At 38.0% G+C, this 22,030-nt stretch overlaps 1 protein-coding gene across 5 annotated transcripts in view; it reads right to left on the bottom strand.

Annotated features, from left to right (window-relative positions):
- Positions 1 to 14,127: 14,127 nt before the first annotated feature.
- prkd1 (protein kinase D1) overlaps positions 14,128 to 22,030 on the bottom strand; it is a 55,710-nt gene continuing 47,807 nt past the window's right edge. For 2 of the 5 annotated variants that reach the window (XM_029460322.1, XM_029460320.1), the window contains exons 20-21: positions 20,441 to 20,526; positions 17,695 to 19,408 (exon numbers count right to left, since the gene is read on the bottom strand). In XM_029460322.1, coding sequence (XP_029316182.1) covers positions 19,187 to 19,408; positions 20,441 to 20,526 — 308 coding nt within the window. In that variant the 3' untranslated portion in view covers positions 17,695 to 19,186. Of the gene's footprint in view, positions 14,147 to 17,694; positions 19,409 to 20,440; positions 20,527 to 22,030 lie in introns of those variants that run through there. The other 3 variants (XR_003834363.1, XR_003834362.1, XM_029460321.1) reach the window with 3 other exon arrangements.

Genomic DNA, 22,030 nt, shown 5'->3' with positions numbered 1-22,030 from the left:
GCAAAGAAAAGCAGTAAGACTTTATATAAGACACCAAACACGTAAGCCTCGCTCTTCACTGCACGCTTAAAACAGCGTTCATGAGAGCCTGAAGCGACTGTAACGGTTGCGCGTTTGTCTGTGAATTTCAAAGCGTCGAGCAGCAAAGGAGCAGACAAACGTCCCGTGCAGTTTTCCTGATGGATTTTTCCATCAACGCTGATGCATGTGGTCGTGGCTCAAAGGGCAGTGGGAAGCACATGTGTGTGTGTGTGTGTGTGTGTGTGTGTGTAGCTAGTGAGGTGTTGAGCGAGAGAGGAGGTGGCTGTGGACAGGTGTTGGATCAGGGAGGAGGGAAAGGTTAGCAGCAAAGTTTTATAGCGGAACTAAATGTACAGTGCAGGTTACAGTTTTACATATGGATCATATCATAGTCCTGAAATAATCTTCGCTCATCGATCATCACCGATAGTGTTCCTTTTTTGCCGACGCTGGTAAAGACGAAGCTAAAGTAACAGTATTTGAAGTGAAAACATTACATCATTTGTCTTTCTTCTGCCAAAACTATCCATTTTCACCAGGGTAGGATCGGGCAAAATAGAATGTTTTACCAAAAATATAGTTTTCTCTTTAGAAACCAATATGACCCAACTATATTGAAATTGTCAGCATTTGTTTTATTACATTACAACATTAATTTTGTACCTGAAACAAACTTCAGGGACGTATTCGACCAAAGAACTCAAAGACTTTGTGAATTGACCCTCGAATGATCCTAAAATCATTTGACCTTGTTAAAACATAACTTAGATCAGAGTGTAATGAAGTCGTACTCAACACACGTGTGACGTCATTCAAATCTCAAAACGCAGTACAGTGAGCTGAGGCGACGGGCGGCGTCTGATCTCAGAACAGTCAGCCTTGTTAATTCTGCTCCACTCTCGCTGTTCACCTCCTCATTTCCATGTTCTCATCGTCTCTCTGTAAAGGTCACATCCAATCGTTTCACACTTTTCTCTTCTAAATGATTGTTTCACCTTAACACCCTCTGAAACACAGCGAGCAGCAGAGAACGGAAAGACAAAAGGAAACCTCTTGAATAATCTCCTCAGTCTGCCGTGAATCACCTTCGTACTTCATGCAGATCATTTGACAGAGGCTAGTTTTAGAGTTGATGCGGCAACAATTGCGAAACCAGAGAAGAATTCGGATTGTGGAGCTCGTTGGACGTCACAGAATCAGGACTTTTTTTATTTTTTGTGTACATTTTAAATAAACGTTTAACTGTGACGGCCGTCTTTTTCTAACTTTTAACCAAATACTACTTGTTACACATCAAATGCTTACATAATCTCAAGTCATGACAACCCCATTCACTGAAGAAGACCCTGAGATGCACATGAAAGCTCCAGAACAGTAAACCTAGAATTAAGATGATATCAAACAAACAAAAAATTGTTTAGTTGCCTAAAACCAAAAAGGATTTCGCTCTTTAAAGTAATAATAATTCATAAGTTTTCATGAAATCAAACCCCCTTTTTGATATTATGTAACTTTGTTATCTTCCAGCACTAACCGCTGGATTTATTCACATTCTGTATTTAATATTAGTTTTCATTGTTAGTGGCGGAGTGTGCCATTTCCGCACTAGATTTAAAATGTCACACACGCACGAGGGATTGACGGGAAACGATGCAGCATGTAATCCAGTTTTCGATTAATGGCACGGCCACACACTCGAACGCAGGTGAGTGAAGATATTCGACTGAAAGTTCTCTCTCTCTCGCTCTCTCTCTCTCTCGCTCTCTCTCTCTCTCTCTCTCTCTCTCTCGATCTCTTCACCGCTCTCTCTCTCTTTCCTCGTCTCTCTCCTTTTTCACTCCTTAGGAAAGAGGAGGGAGAGGAGCGAAGAGGTCTTTCTCTCTCTCTCTGCCTCGTCGAGAATCTCTCGCCTCCTCTCTTCTCTCTAGCCGCCGATTTCTCCTCTCCTCTCCAGCTCCCTCTAAGCCACCTCTTCTCTATCTCGAGCTTCTCTCTCTCTCTCTTTCCCTCCCTCTCTCTCTCTCTGCTCCTCTCCCTTCTCTCTCTCTTCTCACTTTCTCTTGCGCTCTCTTTTCTATCTCTCTCTCTCTCGCTCTCTCTCTCTCTCTCTCTCTCTCTCTCTCTCTCTCTCTCTCTCTCTTTATATTGTTTCCCATCTTCGTCAATTTCCTTTCACAGATGTGAGGATGTGAGTGAAATTGCTTTCTGTCTTCCTCTTTACGTTATGCTGAACGTAACACAGCTTCCTAAAGGACCTGCGTGTTCAGTTTGGTCTCACGCAGTCTGAGGGGCAGAACAAATCAAATGTGCACCAGCTGCCTGCAGTTAGGAACCAGCGCGCTGCTGCACAGCATCATGTTTTCTCCACTGAAGAGCAACATAGAGGGCATTTCATCACATTTTCTTCATTTTAAAGGGACCCAGTGCTGCATTACATCGCGTTCTCTCCAATGGAATAGAATAGAAAGCGCTGTATCCCGTTTTATTGTGCATTGGGCGTTCGTATCATGTGTTAGCGACCAGAGGGGAATCCAAGAGGAGTTCAATCCTTACATGTATAAAAGAAATAGACAAATATGTTTTCGACTAACACCTGTGTTACGTATGTTTTCTTATGTAGTCCATTCTAGTTTAACTCGTGGTTAGCTTAGCTTCACCAACAGAACCTGTCAGTACTGTCAGTATGGTTACCTGCAGGTGAATACTCTCTCTATATATCTTGAGCTCTGGTTAAGCTCTTGAACATCCTGATATTAACTGGGAAGCTGGATCAGAAAGAGCTATTTCCTGCAGCCATCTTGTAAACCTAATCCCTAACACCCCACAAAAAAAAAAAATTGTCTTGCTAATGAAACCAAGTTGGAGACGAAGGTAGTTCATAAGAGAAAAGGTTATATTAGAATTCTAATTTAGCAACGGCGTCTCTGATTGGCCGGGGGAGTGGAGTCACCCTGAGAGCCCGAGAGACAAAGAGTGGTTTAATTCCCCCAGTGAAGGCCGGAGCTGCATGAGAAACCAATCTGAGAACTATTATCTTCTTCTTCTCTCATCAAATTGGAAGCAGGTCTGATTTGGCCTTAATCGAGCTAATCTCCCCCGCTGCTTCTGCACAAAAACTGGCTGCAGCTCAAATAATTTCCCTGCCTGAGGAGAAATATTGGTCGTTTTCTTTTAGCACCAGGACTCTTATTAAAAGCTGTCTCTAATTTTCTCTCTGTCTCACTGAGGGGTTCATGGGAGGAAGAGGAGGAGGAGGAGGAGGAGGAGGAGGAGGAGGAGGAGGAGGAAGGAGGACCAGGCGTTGGCACGTGATTGCAGTTACCTAGACGACGGTCCGGCGGTGCCTCCGGGATCGTGGCCGGGTGGGGTGATGGAGAGCAGAGGGATAGCTGAAATTGCATTCCATTAGTGCTAATACAGAGACATTAAGAGTCTTGTCTGAAGCACAGGCCGCTAACGATTACGGTGACTAATTCATCCAATCAGCTCGCAAGCAGACGCTTCATGTAGTCATAACGACCTCGCCACCTCTCCTCGCAGGCTATTACCGAGTGATTGACAGCAGCCAGGGCTTTGTTTTAATCGGAGTGAGAGAGGAGAGAAAGGAGACATCACCGTCACTCAGAGAACGATTTCTCCTCCGTCCTGACTCCTTATATTAAAGGAGCATAAAAAAAAAGCGTTTTAGATCTTTTGTCACAAATTACCTGCATTACTCTCCATCATTTTCAAGTTAAACTATCCTTCAGAATAGTAACCAGTCCATTACAATGAACATTTAAGATAGAACTTTATTAATCCATCCCGAGGGAAAGTGTTGGGCAGCAGCCGTATAATTATTATAGATTGCAAATAAAACAAAAGATAAACAATACAGATTATGTTAATGTCATACATATTACACAATGGATCAACTTGAACTAAATGCTGTACAATTATGGGCTGTTCCAGTTAACATGCTTTTGTCCAAAGTGGCTCAACATATCCACATCTGACCTTGTTTTGAAATGAATTAATTCTGCAGATTAACATCCCTTTGTTTTCAATTTTACCTGTAAACATTGTTTTTAAAATGTTCTCATAATTGGACTACATAACGCTGAGCACATTGTCTCTGTTAGTAATTGTGAAGTAAAATGTTGTATCATGTTTGCTGTTTGACTCATGTGTCAAAGTACATGCTGCGATTACCTACGACTATACACCAACCAATCAGAACATGAATAAAGACACTTTTAGATACATGCAAAATGTAAAACAAGTATTTTATAAACACGATGGATGAGCATGACAACGATGGTGTGCTGCAGCTTGCATTTTGTTTCTGTTCCCATCATAGCGACAGCAGAGAGCTCTCATGTCCGTCGGGCTCAGGAATCCCCCCCCCCCCCCCCCCCCCCCCCCCCCCCGCACGAACTTTCAAGCAGCATTAATCTGCTCTGAGAAAGTTTTGTTGTCAATTTGATCACCAGACGGAACTTAAAGACACCTTGTTGGCATTAAATTGAGGTTGCATTAGATGTTCTTAGTTCAGGCAAAATAGTGACGAGTGTTTGGAGTTGGATAACCCGCTTTACACATTATGAGATGTTCAGCATTAAAATGGAAACATGCGCCGAAGCACGGCATGCTCATGTGAAGAGCCTTGAGTAACTAACGTCGCCGAAAGCTTCTCTTTTTACACTCCTGCTGTAATGTCGAAGGGCCATCCATTAAGTATAAGTTGTGAAAGATAAGAGCTCCTTTCAGATGAAGCTATTGTCACATTGTTCTCTTCCCACATCCGAGACAAACTCCTGAGTCTAAATCTGGTTTCACATGCAGGTTCCAGGTACTGCAGGCACTCGTGAACTTTGAGCTGCAAAGCATTCTGGTCTTTGATAACTGTAGAAAGAAATGTAGGTTATTTTCGTTGCATCCAAAAAACAACATACGTAGTTTGTCATTTACTTTAAAAGGATTCATATGACCACTTCTTGATCTGCCACTTCTGTAGTTAAAGTGTTGTTAGATTTGATAGACTTCATCGTTTGGTCCGAACTTTTCAGATTGATCCAAATCAAAATTGCAGGTGTGCAACTTTCCCCGAAGAAAAATGATGGTTTCTCAGGCCAAATACAGGAAGTTTAGTTGACATTTGGACTTTATAAAGAGTCACAATACTTCAGACACTTTTCAAGTAATTTCCGAGAGGATGAGAGACGAGCATACAGGAGAGCCCGTCTACGAACCGATCAATGTCAAATATCGGGAGGCGCGCTCCAGGCAAACCAAATTCCCTAGATGACGCACTCGTAATACATCTCTAAGGGCTTTTCAGACATCGTGGACAAAGCCAACGCCATTTGAGAACCAAATGGAGATGAGAAAAAGGTGTTGGTGATGCAGTTTCCTGTTACGTCCTTGTCAAGGTTGCATCAGGACGCATTAGAGTTTGTGTGATTGGATCACAAACGGGTCTTGGTGGTTTACGCTTCTATATACAGTACTTGTGATCCGATCGCCCAAGACGCATTTTTAAAACCAAGTCTAAATAGGATCTTTGGGTCTGAACTGAAACAAACATTAACTACAGAGGTTGGAAAATCAAACACTGACGAACTATGTGGTTGGATTATAAAAGAGCTCAGAGCTACGAGGAAACAATATCACAATATTTATGTCTTGCAGGGCCACTGCAGGTTGTTTTAGGGATCTGAAGACTATTGCTGTTGTTTTTGTGTTCTGGAAACATTGTGCAGACATCAACAGGAAATAAAAACATGACACAGAAGCTAAAAATACACCCCCACTTGTCTTTCTTCTACGGGCACATCTTCCTTTCAACGTGCCACATCTTGCCTTGTTCTCAGTTATCATCCTTCCCTTTGTATGTGTGTCGGGTCATTTTCTTCATCTTCCTGCCGCAATCAATAATGTTTCATCTCATCTCGATGAACCCACAAACAACAAGCAGCCGCTCCGAGATGAAAAAAAAAACGAGTCGACGGCAGGGCGATAATTGTGAGGCTCGATTCATTTGTTTTTACTCGTCTGTTGTCTTTTCTGCTGCTGTGTGTAATCAACATGCGAGCGAGCATGGCGGACAGACGGAGGGATGATGGAGGGATGGAGGGAGGGGGTGTTCATGTTGTCTAGTCTCATTTTGTTTCCTAACAGACACAACTAAATCATTTCGACGTGGGAAAACTGTTGTATGTGTTTGTCGTCATCGGGTGATGCTGATGGTGCCAACAGAGAGAGGCCGAATGAAGGAGTTACTACGGCAACAAACCCATCATCTCTCTCTGTCTGCCAGAGAGAGAGAGAGAGAGAGAGTAAAGTGAAAGACGATGAGAGGATGAAGAGGAGGGAGAGAAGAAAAGAGCGAGATATGTAGACAAAGAGACGGAGGAAGAGAGAGAGATTGTGTGAGACGGCGATAGGAAAAGAAAACAGGAATAAAAAGAGGCTGAAAACAGAGAGAACAATCCTGTCACATTGTTTTCTTTCTGTTGCAAATGAGTGTTTCCAACGAAAAAGAGAAAAGAAAACAATAAAAATACTTATTACAAAGCTGTTTCCTCTAATTCCTGAATTGTTATATATTAAAAACGTAGCGTAAGGGAACAGGTGCAGCCGTCCGTCAGAAGTGTTTGAGTAGCGTTTATACAGATTGTGATTCACGTTTACAAGCTTTTTCCAGTTTTCATAAGAATTACGTCCATATTGGAGAAACTAGTGTTTCCATGTAGAGAGGTGGAGAATAAGGAACTAAGTTTGCTTTTTAAATCTGCAGTTGTTGTTGTTGTTGTTGTTGTTACCTCCGCCAAGGAGGTTATGTGTTTTGGGTTTGGTTTGTCAGCAGAAAAGATACTGACCCGATTCTCATGAAACTTGGTGGAATGGTTTATCACGGGCCAAAGAGAACCCCTTTCAATTTTGGGGGGAATCTGAATCATGTTTTTTTTCCACTAATATTGCAAAAAAGGACATTTGGCCTTGGAGGAGGTCGACAAAATGCCCTTATAGTTACTGTATATATATATATATATATATATAGACAGTTGATTATTTTATACATATCTATATCTGCACATAGTAGTTAGGTAGTTATGAGAGGGCCGTCCTTACCATAACAGCAATGACCGGCCGGCGTTACCACAGTTTTATAAGCATGTCAGAATTACGGGGCCTTCAGGTAATGTAGAAACGCCCTCTCAAGAGCGTGTTGGGTTTGTCTGTTCTTAGCGACTGTAGAAACATGGCGGTACAACATAGTGGACTCAGTGGACTTATTCTAAGGTTGCGGAACTGCAAGAATTCTTACTTTCAGGTGATATATCTGCACTAATGAAAACATAGTTATGATTATCATGTTTAGGTCCCTCTAAACACTAAATACACGCTTGTTCTTTAAGTACAATATCAACAAAGAGGGTACCTGCGTTATTCTCTAATCTTGTGGCACTATGTCAAAGTGTGGTTCTTTTAAAAGTTGTGTTTATTCAAACAGTAATTAACAATAAACATATTATTTCAGAGCAGCTCTGGTTTGTTGGGGACTATTTTTAGCGGCGGATTAATCCACATTTTGGTGCTCTAGTGAGTATTTGGGGCAGCAGGATGGTGTGTGTGGGATTGAGTAAAATAAACTGCAGTGTGTGTGTGTGTGTGTGTGTGTGTGTGTGTGTGTGTGTTCATGGTATTGAAGGAACATGTCACCCAGTGCAACAGTGTGACTCATTGATGTGTTTTTAATAGTTTTTGGACAACAATGGAGCTCCATGGCACAGAGGAAGAAGATATATCAGGCTTTGATACACACACAATACTTGTTAGTGGATACATTCACTGTTGGTTTTAGTTTGAACATGAAGAGAAATATGGATTATCACCAGACTTACTACATATGTAATATACTGTAAGTGTATATACATTTTCACACAGTGTTTTGGTAAAAAATTGTATCTAAATGTCCAATAAAATCGTTTAGAATTTTAAAATTTGAGAGTGAAAGGCAGAAAGAGAGAGCTTAAACGATAAAAAGAGGGAGAACTGAATCAATACAGCAACAGGGATGAAGAAACAGAGAAAGGAATTGAAAAGACAAGAGAGCGAGAGAGAGAGAGAGAGAGAGAGAGAGAGAGAGAGAGAGAGAGAGAGAGAGAGAGTAATGAGGCGAGAAAACGAGGGAGAGTGAGAGACATATGGCGGCTGGTGGTTTGCAGATTTCTCTGCCTCGCGGCGTCGAGCTGACAGCCCACCTCACCGCTCTGAATAACACAGGAACATAACATGTAAAAATAAAAACAAAAGGTAGAGACAATAGAATAAGGATGGAGTGGAAAAAGTAAAAAGCAGCAGCAGAGAAACCCTGAATACAGAACTGTGTGAAACATATATTTTAAGGTTTGCAGAATAACATGTCAGACGTGAACAAAAAGGAAGAACGGATGAAATAAAATGTACTTAAACACAAACTACAATACAAGATAAGTAACAGGAATTTAAATCAAATGAAATCTAAGCAGCAGGAGCAGCAAAACAGAGACTAATGCATCAGAGATAAATGGGATCTTATCTTATGCTTATATGTATAAATATACAGTCAAACGTAATCTTTCGCAGATTAAACAGGATTAACGAAATGTCACAGCAGGAACAAAAGGGATTTTATAAAGGAAAAAAAGGATACTGACTAAAATAATAAATACAATAAAAGCAGAAAACATCTCAGTGTTTAATTCTAATATTTTCTTACAATTTATCACTTTTTTAAACACGTGTTTCCAATATTTCAATGGTAAAATAAATTCAAAATTAAAATAAAAGGAGAAGTAAAATAATAAAACAACATAAAATAAAATATTACAGTAATTAAGAACATTTTTATTGTATTTATTTCTAAATTTCAGGATAAAAATATTATTTTGTAAGAGTGGTGTAAATATGGGCATTAAAAATAAAGGAATAAATTGTATATAAAACAACATTGGAAAGTAAATGTATTATACCAATTAGAATTATAATAAACTAATCAGAAAAACAGTTTTATGTTGTGGTGTTGCATTAATCCTTGCTGTGTGTTTCTTTCTATAACAATAAACATACAATAAAAATGATAAAGCATTGCATAAAAATACACATTAAAAACTAAATGTAAAGTTCAAGCAGCAGCAGTGAGCTCACACAGGAAATAAAGAAATCACCAGGATAAAGATACTTTAAAGAAATGTACATTATATTGGATTTTGTTGTGATTTATGTTGTATTTAATGATGATAATTGAAACAATCACGCAGGTTTGCACAGAAATTATCTGTTATTATCACTCGTCTCTTTTTGTGTTCTTATTATTATTATTATTATTATTATTATTATTATTATATGTTTGCCCACTATTTGCAAGCGTCCAATAATCTCATTTAATCCCAACTATGAAACATTATAAATAATAAATATGTGAATTTTTGTATTTGCCGATTAACTATTTAAAGGACACCTATTTGTTAATCTGCACACTAAAGCAGCGTAGTGTCCTCTGTAACCTGAAGGTTCTCATGCTTGCAGCTTTAATTCCCTGTTGTGCGTTCATTGTACATGCTATAGAATAATTGATGAGGTGTTATAAGTAGGTTTCTTTATGGTTTGGTTGCTGCCTCAGCAGGCGGACGCTTAACGAGAGTCTCAACACAAAGAATGTGTGTTTTTTTCTTCTTCTTCTTCTTCTTCTTCTTCTTCTTCTTCTTCTTCTTCTTCTTCTGCTGCTGCTGAACAGACTGAAGCTGCGTTCTGCTGCAGAAAGTGAAGAAACGAACGGCTCGACTGAACAAATGACAGAAAAGAGACGAAGCGGACGATGAAATGTGAAAATAAACGTGTAGAAAATAACAAAATTTCAAATAGAACATTTAAAAAAAACAACTTGTAGTGTAGCTGTTTGTACAACATTACACCATTTTAAATGAGGCCATACAGGTAAATATAATTTCCTTATAAAATATTTATTTTGTATATTGTTGGCATAAGATTAATAATAAAGAAGCTATTTCTTTCAGTTATGCTTTCTGTCATTTCTGTTTATTTTACGGTCTTAATGCAGTTTCTTTTGTCACACTGGGGTAAATTCTGAAGCATTGATTGATTTATTATTTTATTATCCCAAGAATAGTCAAAATTAAAAATATACTGTCTAAAAATACTCAAATTATAAATAAAAGCACCCACCATGTAGTATAACTTTTACATTTTAGAATTAAAACCTCCATTTTTACAAAAATAAATAACTAAATGAGTTTATTATATCTATTATATTAAAATTATTATAACAAGCCTATTATTATTTTTATTATTATTATTATTATTTTGGTTATAATTAGAAATGAATACCTTTTTCATTAAAACCACAAACATTTGTTTTATTATTTGTGCTCGTATGCTTTTAAGTCATAACACCAGTTTATGTATAAGCTTTCATTATTGTTTCATTATTATTTGTTTCTCAAATTAAAACATTTGCAGTATTAATATCATCAGTAGTCATAATACATTTTACAGATTATTACTAACAAATAAAATGTTATTTTTAACATTTTATTTGTTAATATGTGACATGGAGTTATTAGAACTACTGTTGATTTTACAGTTTGTGTTTTTAATACCTGTATATAATAACTAATAATAAAGAATTAAACAAAAATAAAGTACCACTTGTATATGCATATTCGAAATATATGTATTAAATGTGTATTTATTTTGCAATTTACATTTTGTATTATTTTCCATACAAATGTGCAGCTGATATTCTGTAACATCAATTATTACCTAATATTTATTATTAATGTCAGAAAACAATGCAAACAAACAAAAGTGTTTATATTGAAACTGAATTAAGATTAAAAAAAAAAACACAAATAAAAAATAGTAACATAGTACTGTATTTGTATTTATTGCGTATTAATAATAAAGTAACTATTATACAGTATTTAATTAAAGATGTTACATACACTGAACACAAAGAGGACAGTTTTCCTGCAGCTGCTTTGGTTCAACAACTCATTTGCACACATGTGACAGGTTTCACTGTGTGTGTGTGTGTGTGTGTGTGTGTGTGTGTGTGTGTGTGTGTGTGTGTGTGTGTGTGTGTGTGTGTGTGTGTGTGTGTGTGTGTGTGTGTGTGTGTGTTTGTTTTGTGTAGGTGTGGGGACTATTGTACACCGGTGTGAGGACATAAAGCTCGGGTATGCGACATGTGTTCTGCTGCAGAAAGAAAACCTCAACAAACTGTCTGCTGTTTGTGTTTTACACTTTGGTTTAACCATTATGATTCTTCTTCTGTGATTGTGTTTCACATTTGTGATTCGAGAGATGAAATCAGGAGGACTCCAGCCTCCGAACTGCAGAATGAAGGTGCTCGTTTCTACTAATCGTCGTTTTTCTTTAATCGCTCGCACTGAGTCTCTAAAATAAATCAGTTTTTTGTCTTAAACCCGCCTCTCTCTCTGTCTCTCTCTCTCTCTCTCTCTCTGTTTTTTTAATTGGCATATAGGGAGGCTTGTTTGTTTTTGTTGTCTGCTGTTTCTTAAATGTGTGTGTTCGTGTTCATGTGGCCCCCGGTGTCCCAACAAGCACCGCGGTAGGTGTTGGGAGGCGCTTTCGGCAGCACAAATACACACACAACAAAACAACACACACACACACACACACACGGAAATACACAAGACAAAATAGATGACAAAGACAGAAATACACACAGGGACAGAAACACATAACGACAAGGCATACACAAAGACTCATACCGTGGGTAATCACACACAAATACACACGCACGTAGACATACAAAACAGAACACACAAAAACATTAACAACACACATCCTCATAGAGAAGCACACACACACACACACACACACACACACACACACACACACACACACACACACACACACACACACACACACACAGATAAACACGGTGTAAACCAGTTGCCTCTCATGGGGCGCCATCTAGTGGCGACATCGACCATCAGAGCCAGCAGACACCTGCAGAGAGAAGTGAGTGTATTTTATCTCGTTTCTTTTTTATGTTAAAATGATGATCAGTGACTTTTTTTCACATCCATGTGTAAATCAAAGTGCTGCAGTTTATTAAACTTAAAGAAACACCCCCCCCCCTCCAAAAAAGGAACATGTTTAAAATGTATATACTTGTGTATGACAACAGTAAAGATATTACATGAATGACGACAGACACACATTCACCTTCAATGCTGTCGTCTCACTGTCAAAATAAAAGATTAAAATACAAGTTATAATGTTGTAAATGTTTTTAATTCGATACACTTTGTTTAGATTTTTTAGAACATGTACTAACTAAACTAAATAGCAATTATTTGGTTTGCAGAGAAAGATTAATGAATATTTATGAAGTATTCTTGTACATGCACATTCACATAACTATACTGCGATGGTAACAGTGGCAGTAGAATTTGTATTAAAAGCAGCAGTAATATTAATACATACATGATAGTAATTATAATGAGACTAGACAGATGTATCAACACTAATAACTAATATAATAATAATAAAAACATATCATCAGCAGTTACAGTGGGAGTACAAACACCAGTTGTTACTCTATTGTAGGCTAAATAGTAACGGTAGTAGTTTTATTAGCAGCAATAACAGTGGATACAGCACCAGAAGGAGTATTCATGTAGTATTTACTGTGCTCTTGTATAATCCCAGCAGCAGCAGTAGTATAATAGTAGTACTAGTACTGCTCTGTACTGTAAGAGTAGTAATACTACACAAGGCCTAGAAGTTGTAGCAGCAATATTAGGAGTAGTTGCAGTTGTACTAACAACAGTGGCACCAGAAGAAGTCAGTAGGTGCTCTTGTAGTACTCTTAGTACAGCAGTATTCTTGTAGTTGTAGCACATAACTGTAGTTAGAGTTGCAGTTGTAGTACTAACAGCAGTATTAGTAGTATTTAGAGCACTCTTGCAGTACTGATATGTACATACATATGTGGTGTAAGTAAAGCTACTGGGTACTAGCTAGTGGTTTCAACACCAGGGCAGGACTGTAAGTCTCTCTGGATAAGAGCGTCTGCTAAATGACCTGTAATGTACTGTAATGTAATACTAGTACTGGCTGTAGAACAGTAGTTACCGTCTTCTCTGCTGTTCTGTCGGATCTAAAGTATTTCTACCTCAGTGCGCTAAAAAACAAAACTGTTACGACTAATACATTTCCATTTTAAATGTGATTACAAAAAGGCTGCTTGTCCTGTCAGGAGGGATTACTCGACGTCTAACCCGTCCGTCGGTGTTGTTGACTCTTTCCACTTGTCTCGCTAAAGAGCCGCTTCCGCCTCGTCGTTCCCCCCCCCCCCCCCCACCACCCCCGAGGCCTTTCCTCCGTCACACCCCATTACCATCATCCCTGAACACGGAGGAAAACTAGAAGGGCTCTCACAGAGCGTTAAAACCTCGGCTGACATTGAGCTCTTCCCCAGCAGCCTGCTCGAGTGAAGGCAAGAGGAGATACCACAACAACTCGAGGGTTAGCCTAGCTTAGCATAAAAAGTCTCTACCTATGTACACATTTTGGGATACTTGTACTTGAGTATTTCCATGTTATGCTTCATACTTCCACACTGCTATATTTAAGAGGGGAACATTTTACTCGTCTGAATGTAACGCTTATAGATTGTACTCACATTTTTAGAAAAATCATGATATGCTTATATGATATGGTGTCGTACTATACTATTAATCTACCCAGTAGTACACAAAGTATCGAAAATTGGCTCCACATTGACAAATTACAATATTAAAATACTCTTATATGTGTGTGTTAGTGCTAAAAACACTATAATATAATATTATATAATAATATAACACTTGGAAAAGAGCCATTCTGCATATCGAGTACATTTTTGAATTCAGGACTTTTACGTGTACTTGAGTATTTTCTTACAAAATGTCATATATTGATGAAAATATCCAACAGCAGTTGACCTGTGTGAGGTTAAATCAAACAACATCTCCAAGTTGATTTTAAAATATCTTTATTTAAACATGATCCAGAAAAAAAAATACACATTTAAAAGGTCCTGCAGGTAGCAAATACTTTGTGAGCACTTCAGGCAGGTTGTTCAGAGCGCAGACGCCAGAGGAGTGAAGCCACATTAAAAAAAAAAAACAGTCAACCATTCAGCAACATGGACACACAGGCTGAACACACTCAGAGGAATCACTCCTCCACTAATACTGAGCTCACTTTGATAGACCAGGATAAGTTACAGTCAGTGTTTTTACATGAGGACACTCATCGAACATGTGACCTTTCAAACACAGGATAGACCCTCCAACCAACAAGCCAGGCAACATTTAGAAAACTCTACATGTTGAGAAGTATCCACTGCTGATGGATGTTAAATCCTCAAAGGGTCTTCTGGTGAAAACCTGAAGTATGAAAATATTCTACTGAACTAGTATAGATTTACTTTCTGAAATATGTAGAGGTAACTAAGGGAGCGTGTAGATTCTCCAAGGGTTTTATGTTCTTTTATGTTCCTGGGTCAAGATGTCGAAACCACCCGCCTACAGTTTACAGCCTACTAGAAACATTCGCCCTAAAATAAACAGTTTTCTTGACTTTAGACTTTGATATAATCACAGTGGCTGAATAGATTACAACTATTCAAACTGCATTTGAAACATCCACCTCCATTTGTTCTTTTGTCGTTTGAACTGTGAAGATAGCCCTTTAACCCTTATCCTACAATGTTAGTTCATATCCAGAGACACACACATGCTCAAAACTCAACACGAGGTTAGAGCAACTCAAGCAACAGAGCGAATTTGAGAGGACGTAGCTCTGGAATGGTACAATGTAATATCACGAGGTTCAATTTACCATGATGTGCCTCTCCTCTTTCAAACTATAATATTAAAATCTATTTAAGACCGTGTGAGCATCGAACCTTGGGATCATAGCGGTGACCCCAGACTAGGATGAGGTTGTAAAGGTACGTTATGCCCTTTCAACATTCATAAAGCTCTCGTATCTGCTCATTAAACACCCAGCCTGGCTTTGTGCAATAGTTAAAATAAATCACTCACTAATGTATAGTTCTTTAGTCTTGAACTCATCGTTTCCAAGTTCCTCCAACCTTTTGGAGATACGGGGACCTGGTAGCCGCTGAAAATCTCAAAAAGATAGCAAGCTGATTGGTATCTACGGTTGTTGCTATCTGATGTCATCCCTGGTGTGAACAGTCTTATATAAGAAGCCCTTTGATTATTCACTGGTGGTTCTGAAGTCTCCATAGTGTTCAAACATAAGATTAACTAACTTTTGTACATTAAATAGCTTGATTTTTTGCTACCAAATTAATTTGAAGGTAAACTACCAGCATTGCCACCTTTGTGTAGTTTGGGCTCCTCATATGTACACATATGTATACATATAGAAGAGAGAGAGAATAGAGAGAGAGAGAATAGAGAGAGAGAATAGAGAGAGAGAGAGAGAGAGAGAGAGAGAGAGAGAGGGAGGAGAGAGAGAGAGAGAGAGAGAGAGAGAGAGAGAGAAAAGAGAGGAGAGAGAGAGAGAGAGAAAGAGAGAGAGAGAGAGAGACAGCAGAGAGCAAAGAGAGAGAAAGAGAGAGAGAGATGGAGAGAAAGAGAGAGATAGAGAGAGAGAGAGAAAAAGAGAAGATAGAGAGAGAGAGAAAGAGTATATAGAAAAAGATATATATATAGATAGATAGTAGATAGATATATAGATATATAGATATAGGAGATATAGATAGATAGATATATAGATAAAAAGATAGAGATAGATTAGAGAGAATATATAGAGATATATATAATATATATATACAAATATAAAATAGATATATATATAGATAGATATATATAGATATATATATACAATATATATATATAATAGATATATATATATATATATATATATATATATATATATATATATATATATATATATATATATATATATATATATATATATATATATATATGCACATAGATAATATGCACATATATATATATGCACATATATACACATATTATATATACATATATACATATATATATATATATAACACACACATATATATATATATATATACTGTATATAAATTAAATTTGATTTTGTATATTATAAATATACATTACAATGAGGATAACAGGTGTAAAAGCTGAGCACACCTCACTGTCAACGTACGTTTCTACAACTACAAATTCACACACGCACACACACACACACACACACACACACACACACACACACACACACACACACACACACACACCTCTTTACAGACAAACATATGAGACGGTTGAGATTTCTGTTCCAGGTGAAGCTGAAATGTCAGTTTCAGAGACAGAAGCATTGATCAGCGAGAGAGAGGCACAAAGAAGACAAGGCCATGAAGGCTTCAGAGAAACAGCCCTTATTTGTCAGATCTATGGCGGTGTAATAACAATATAATAACCCTGATACATGCTGTTCTTCTTTGTCTCTGTATGGGAGGAGTTCAAAATGTGGCAGTTCAACTTTGCCTCGCTTATCGGTAAACAGACGTCTTGTAGAGCGTGACGGGAGGCCTTTTCTCAACCATTACTGTCCACTGAGCAGCACAAAGGCCAATAAACTATAAACTTTTAAAATGTATTTGCGGTGATCATTACAGCCGCCCACCATGTGCTCTGGTGGAAAATGACTGTAGGAGGAACATGGAAAATAAAATGTAATTTTGAATGCTCAAGTGCCAAAGTATGAAATGATTTGGAAAAGTCATGTTTTAAGATGTAGGTCCAGAAATAAAAATGTGTTTACTGCATTGAAGCCAGAAATACAGAAAACAAGATGGAGATTTACTTGAAATTATTTCAACCTGACAAGCTTCAATTCCCAGTGCTTATGAAACAATTGTTCTACGTTTAAAAAGCCAAAAATCTACTTTTCTCATGAAGTATTCTTGAGAAAAAAAACGCTGTTTACATATAAGCTGTACGGACTCGTTGTTATTAACCACACCATGTCACTTTACCTCATAACTTTGTCTTTAATTACTCGTTTAATGTCTGTTTTTACTTCCATTCTTCCAATGCAACACCCTCTGGGGATCAAGTGTATCTTGTCTTAATAACCATATAACGAGATCACAAAATAACTTTAACATGATCCTGAGATCATCATACAGTGGCACAGCACAGCAACAGGAGGGTTATATGAAATGTAATAGTACAACACAGCTCTAGTGTTAAACGGTAAAGCACAGCTGTGGTCACCGGAAACAGAAAGCAAGTTGAAAAGCAGTTTGTTGCTGTCTAGCTAGCATTAGCTAAACATTTAAAACCCTTAAAAAGAGAGTCATTTCACATTCAACCCAAAGCCAGGTAAGCTTTCCAAGATGTACGACATCGAAAACTGGGCTAAATTGTGAGATATAGATGCAACACATTACGACAAGCTTCAAGTGTGATCATGTTCTGAAGGTTATATCCCGTACAAAGCGAGAGCGGTGTGTATTTGGACTATTCGTACAGTAAATGTGTTGAGAAACTTACAACATTCAATCTGTTTACAGAAGACGCTACGTAGCAATCAGGTGAACCTGGTGTTCAACTGATTATAACAAGCACACCATGCCAGATGTTATCTTTTGAAGTTTTCCACTTTTTATTTATTTCAATTGATGTAAATAACTGTTTAAAAATACTTTTTGTTGTTAAGTCACAGTTGGCAACACCCACTGATGAGGAGGGGGAGCTCTGCTACTGTCGCCTCCCTGTGGTCAAGACAGCCTTAAAATAAATTGAAAGAATAAAATAAAAAATAAACCCTGGTGATGCAAAACACACCTAAACATTTCAGTGTTGGACAACGGTTGATACAGCGTTTGGACAAATAGACCCAGACAAATACTGACAAACTAAAATATTGACGTCTTGCGCGGTTTTGTCTTTTTTGCACGATTGAGGATTTTATTCCAAAATGCTTCAAATTAAATATCCAAAACTAAAAAGGGACGTGACACATAGAGTACACCATCATCAGCATAGTGAATTGTTCATTGATGCAATCAGTTTCTTTGTGAGTAACGCAATAATAAAGGAAAACGTCAGGAACTACATTTGTTAACTGTCATGGTGGAGTTAAAGTTTTATAAAGAAAAGACATTTATAGCTTTAAAAAATATTCATTACACGCAAAAAAAACTTTTTTGTCAGGACTCGAGATAAACGCTGACGCCAATTTTCTTTTTCTAGTAAAATGTATAGAGGCCGAGCTAAACTTAACAAAAGTCTTCTATATTGATTTACTTAATTTAAAGCTTGTTTCCATAACTTGACCATAATCATCAGTGCAAGGTCTTGTATATAGAAAAGTGATGATTCATTGAGAGGCACAAACTGTTTACTGAATGTAAATAAAAGCTGCTTCATCTTTGTTCTGATTGTCTGAAAGAAGATGTGCAGATTTGAGGCTTTCTGATCAGTTGGTCAAGGCGGAAAAATATGGTGCATTGCAATCCCCAAAAAAGAATTATGTATTTTATTTTGTAATTATGACTCAGCCTTTCATAGGAGATCTGTGTACTGACTCGAAAGACCCAAATCTAGAAGTTATGGATCCTTTTTCTGTAATTACAAGGTAAAGATCCTCTAAATGATATTATGGACATTGTAATCTTTAGTTATTACGAGGCATGATAGTTTGATCGATTGCTCTCCTTAGCTTGTCTAACAGGGACATCCTTCATTTCTATTAAGACATCTTTACTTCATTCTCACAAAAAGAAGGATCTCGTAATCAAGAAACAAGTGACGTAGGAGTTTCTTACTTTACGATACAAAACAGAGATATTGTAAGTACAAGATAAAATAATCAAAAGAAAATGTCAAAAGAAGATATTTATCTCATAATTATGAGATGTCATAATACAATGTGCGTCCCTAATATCTCCCTCGTAAACAACCCTTATTTGGTTTAATGGGTTATGAATTAGTCAGTGAAAGAAATTTGAATTTGTGTTATTTTATTAAAAGTTTGGACTGATCTTTAAAATACCTCCTCAGTTGTTTGAATTTTGTGCTTTTCTCTTCTTTCCTTTTGTTGCTGTTTCTTGTCTCATGTCGGAGCCCCGTCCTCAGAGTTCACTGACCCTCTCACTGAGGGTCTCCAGCTCCTCCTCGTGCTCCTGGTAACGCTCCACCAGCTGACTGCGGGGACCGTTGACAAGGTGCACAGGGTAGTCGAGGCCGCTGAGCTGGGCGTGGTGATGCCAGCGCAGGTCGTCGCTCTCGTGGGTGATGTAGCGCTCGTTCATCCGGGACTCCAGGTTCCTCAGGTCCAGCCACATCTGGTAGTCCTGGTGGAGAATACAAACACACCCTCAAACACATTGGTCGCAGAATTGTTGATGCATTTAAATATTTTGTATCGTGGACATTTTTTGAATTTGTGAAATGTTCTTTTTATTTAAAATGTGCTAAAGATTACAGTGTCAACTGGTTCATCCATACGTCCAATCTACCTCCATCCTTAGACCCTTGATTCAGTTGAGAAGAAGTATTTTGGGGAAAAGTCTTCATAGTTACAGGCCGAATTACAATACAACTCTCTGTGGGTATTGATGGTCCCCAGAGGATGAACCGTAATGATTTCCAGTAGTGACACCATCAGGAAACAATGTTCACTTGAAATATCAATTTGACAAAAGATCTTAACTCTCAGAGGTCCATTAAGAGCTTTCAACCATATCTTATGGCGTTTCTCAAAACAACAAGCTTGCTCAGCTGCCGTCACGTGACCTAAGTATGGAAGTCCAGTCATGTGATAAGAGGTGGTGGTAAATAGGGCGAGGAAAAACCTAAAAACTTTGTTTCCAACCGTCACACTCAAGAAACGTTCCTCTTTTGTTAATTCAGTCTAAAATGGAATTTAAACATTCACACAAAACTTTTTCAATCAAAAATAGTGAATGCAAGATCAAAACAGAACACAAAGTTACATTTTAATTTGGGTCTGGTACAGTATATATTTTCTACTCTCCAACTCTTATCTTTTAAATCAATCGTTTATTGTTTGAAGTCTAGTTTTCTTTACTGAGCAGTAAGTCTTTAGTCCGCTGTTACATCCCTCATCATCAACATTTGTACAGTCTATACTTTAGTATTTACATTAATATTTAGTTGTTACCGCAGAATTAAAATAAGTTTGTTCATTTAGCTTCTACTTCTGTGTTCAGTCTTTGGTTGTGTTCAGGTGCCTGATTGAAGGATGAAGAGACCTTTTCCACACTATGATGTTTTCTCTCTTTTACACACATTTAACATTTGAATAAATACAGAAATCCATCAAAAATGATTCAGAATAAACTTTTATTTGACTAAAGTCTTACCTGTAACCAGGGGTGACTGAGGGTTTTGTCGACACTGTATCTCTTCCTCATCTTGACTTGCAGCAGGTTGTTGATCAGGTCAATCGCTGCAAGGAAGGAAAGAAAGAAAAAGTAAGAAAAAGGACGAAGTGATAAGCGAGAAAATGTTGAGTGTCCAACCGAGGGAGGGATGAAGAAGGGGGAGGAGGAGGAGGATGTGGAGTCGGGGCAGCCCCTGTGGTGAGGGGCCAGCCGGGGCTAATGAGCAAAGCTAACATGATGTTAACATTTCTTCAGGGGTCAGCGGTCTGAACAGCTCAAGGACCCCGGGGCCCCTCAGGTCTACGGGGGGCCTCCATCGCCTGGCATTATGCACATGAATGGACCTGCACATGAATACCCCACAAATCTGTCCATCCAACTCTCTTTCCAAGAACTGCCTGGACTCTCAATGCTTCTCAAGGTTTTGTCTCTCACATATTCCTTCATTCCTCTTCTTCAGGGGCGTCACATGACCGACTGTTAATCTGCACTTTAGTGAGGCCGAAGGATGGCGATGTCAGTCTTTCCAACTCTTGGCCAGATTTTCTTGTGATTATGAATAATTTTTCTTACTGTTACAAAGTTTTTATCACTTTCTTCCAGGAACATCTTCTTGCCAGTTTGAGCAGAACGTGATTGTATGTTGATTGCTTAATTACACCATCCTGCACAGCTGCACGCAAGCATCTGCCTTTGTTATGTTATGTCTCCATTCAGTTCTCCAGGGTTGTCCTTGAATATATCTATGTACACCTTCCAATCATTTCAGACACAATATTTACATTTGGAATAATTTTGAATAATAATTCAATTTCATCGATGTCCCCATAGTGTTGCATCAGAGGGAGAATACTGTTGGAACATTGATTTTCAGTTTTTTTTCAAGTCCAAAAAATCCATAACTAACGCTCGATCATTATTGAACAGCAACGGTACAATTGGGCTCTAAATATTGAGTTTGTCCATTTTTCTTTGGTCCTTTCTGCAGTCTACTACTTTAAATCTGCACACGTTTAGATGCTAATCTTCTAGTTTCTTTTACCAATGACTGCTGATTTCTTCTACTCTTATCGAACGGTTGCTCAGAGTTATCTTTGTCTCCTTCTGCCCTTTCAATTGTTAGTCTTGGGAACCATTGAATAACCCTTCATACAAAATAACATGTTTGTAAAGAGGACTTTCTACAACCTAAAATGCATTAAAGAAGATTCAAACATATGGAGTCGTCTATTATGTATATCCCTAAACACAACATTTGAAGTGAACATGGATAAAATCATCACAAAAGCATTGACTGAGTGTATTTCACTGCTAAAACTACGTCATGAGACATCTTTGTGTGCTGGAAGCTGCATAATATTCAGTCTATGTTCATGGTATCTTTACAGCATGGTGCTCATAAAACAATATAAGTGTCTCCACTATAAAACTTGAAACTTGTTTGTTGGCAGAGGAAACAATTAGTTCTATGACAGAATCCATTTAAAGTGTCTTCTTTAAAAGTGATCTTTGAAAATGCAGATTTGTTGACGCATTAAGAGTTTATTCTCTGACATTTAATCCTTCTGC

The sequence above is a fragment of the Cottoperca gobio genome, chromosome 22 (assembly GCF_900634415.1).
Source record: "Cottoperca gobio chromosome 22, fCotGob3.1, whole genome shotgun sequence".
NCBI lineage: Eukaryota > Metazoa > Chordata > Actinopteri > Perciformes > Bovichtidae > Cottoperca > Cottoperca gobio.
The sequence above is the reverse complement of the archived record's forward strand: the minus strand, read 5'-3'. Positions and strand labels throughout refer to the sequence as shown.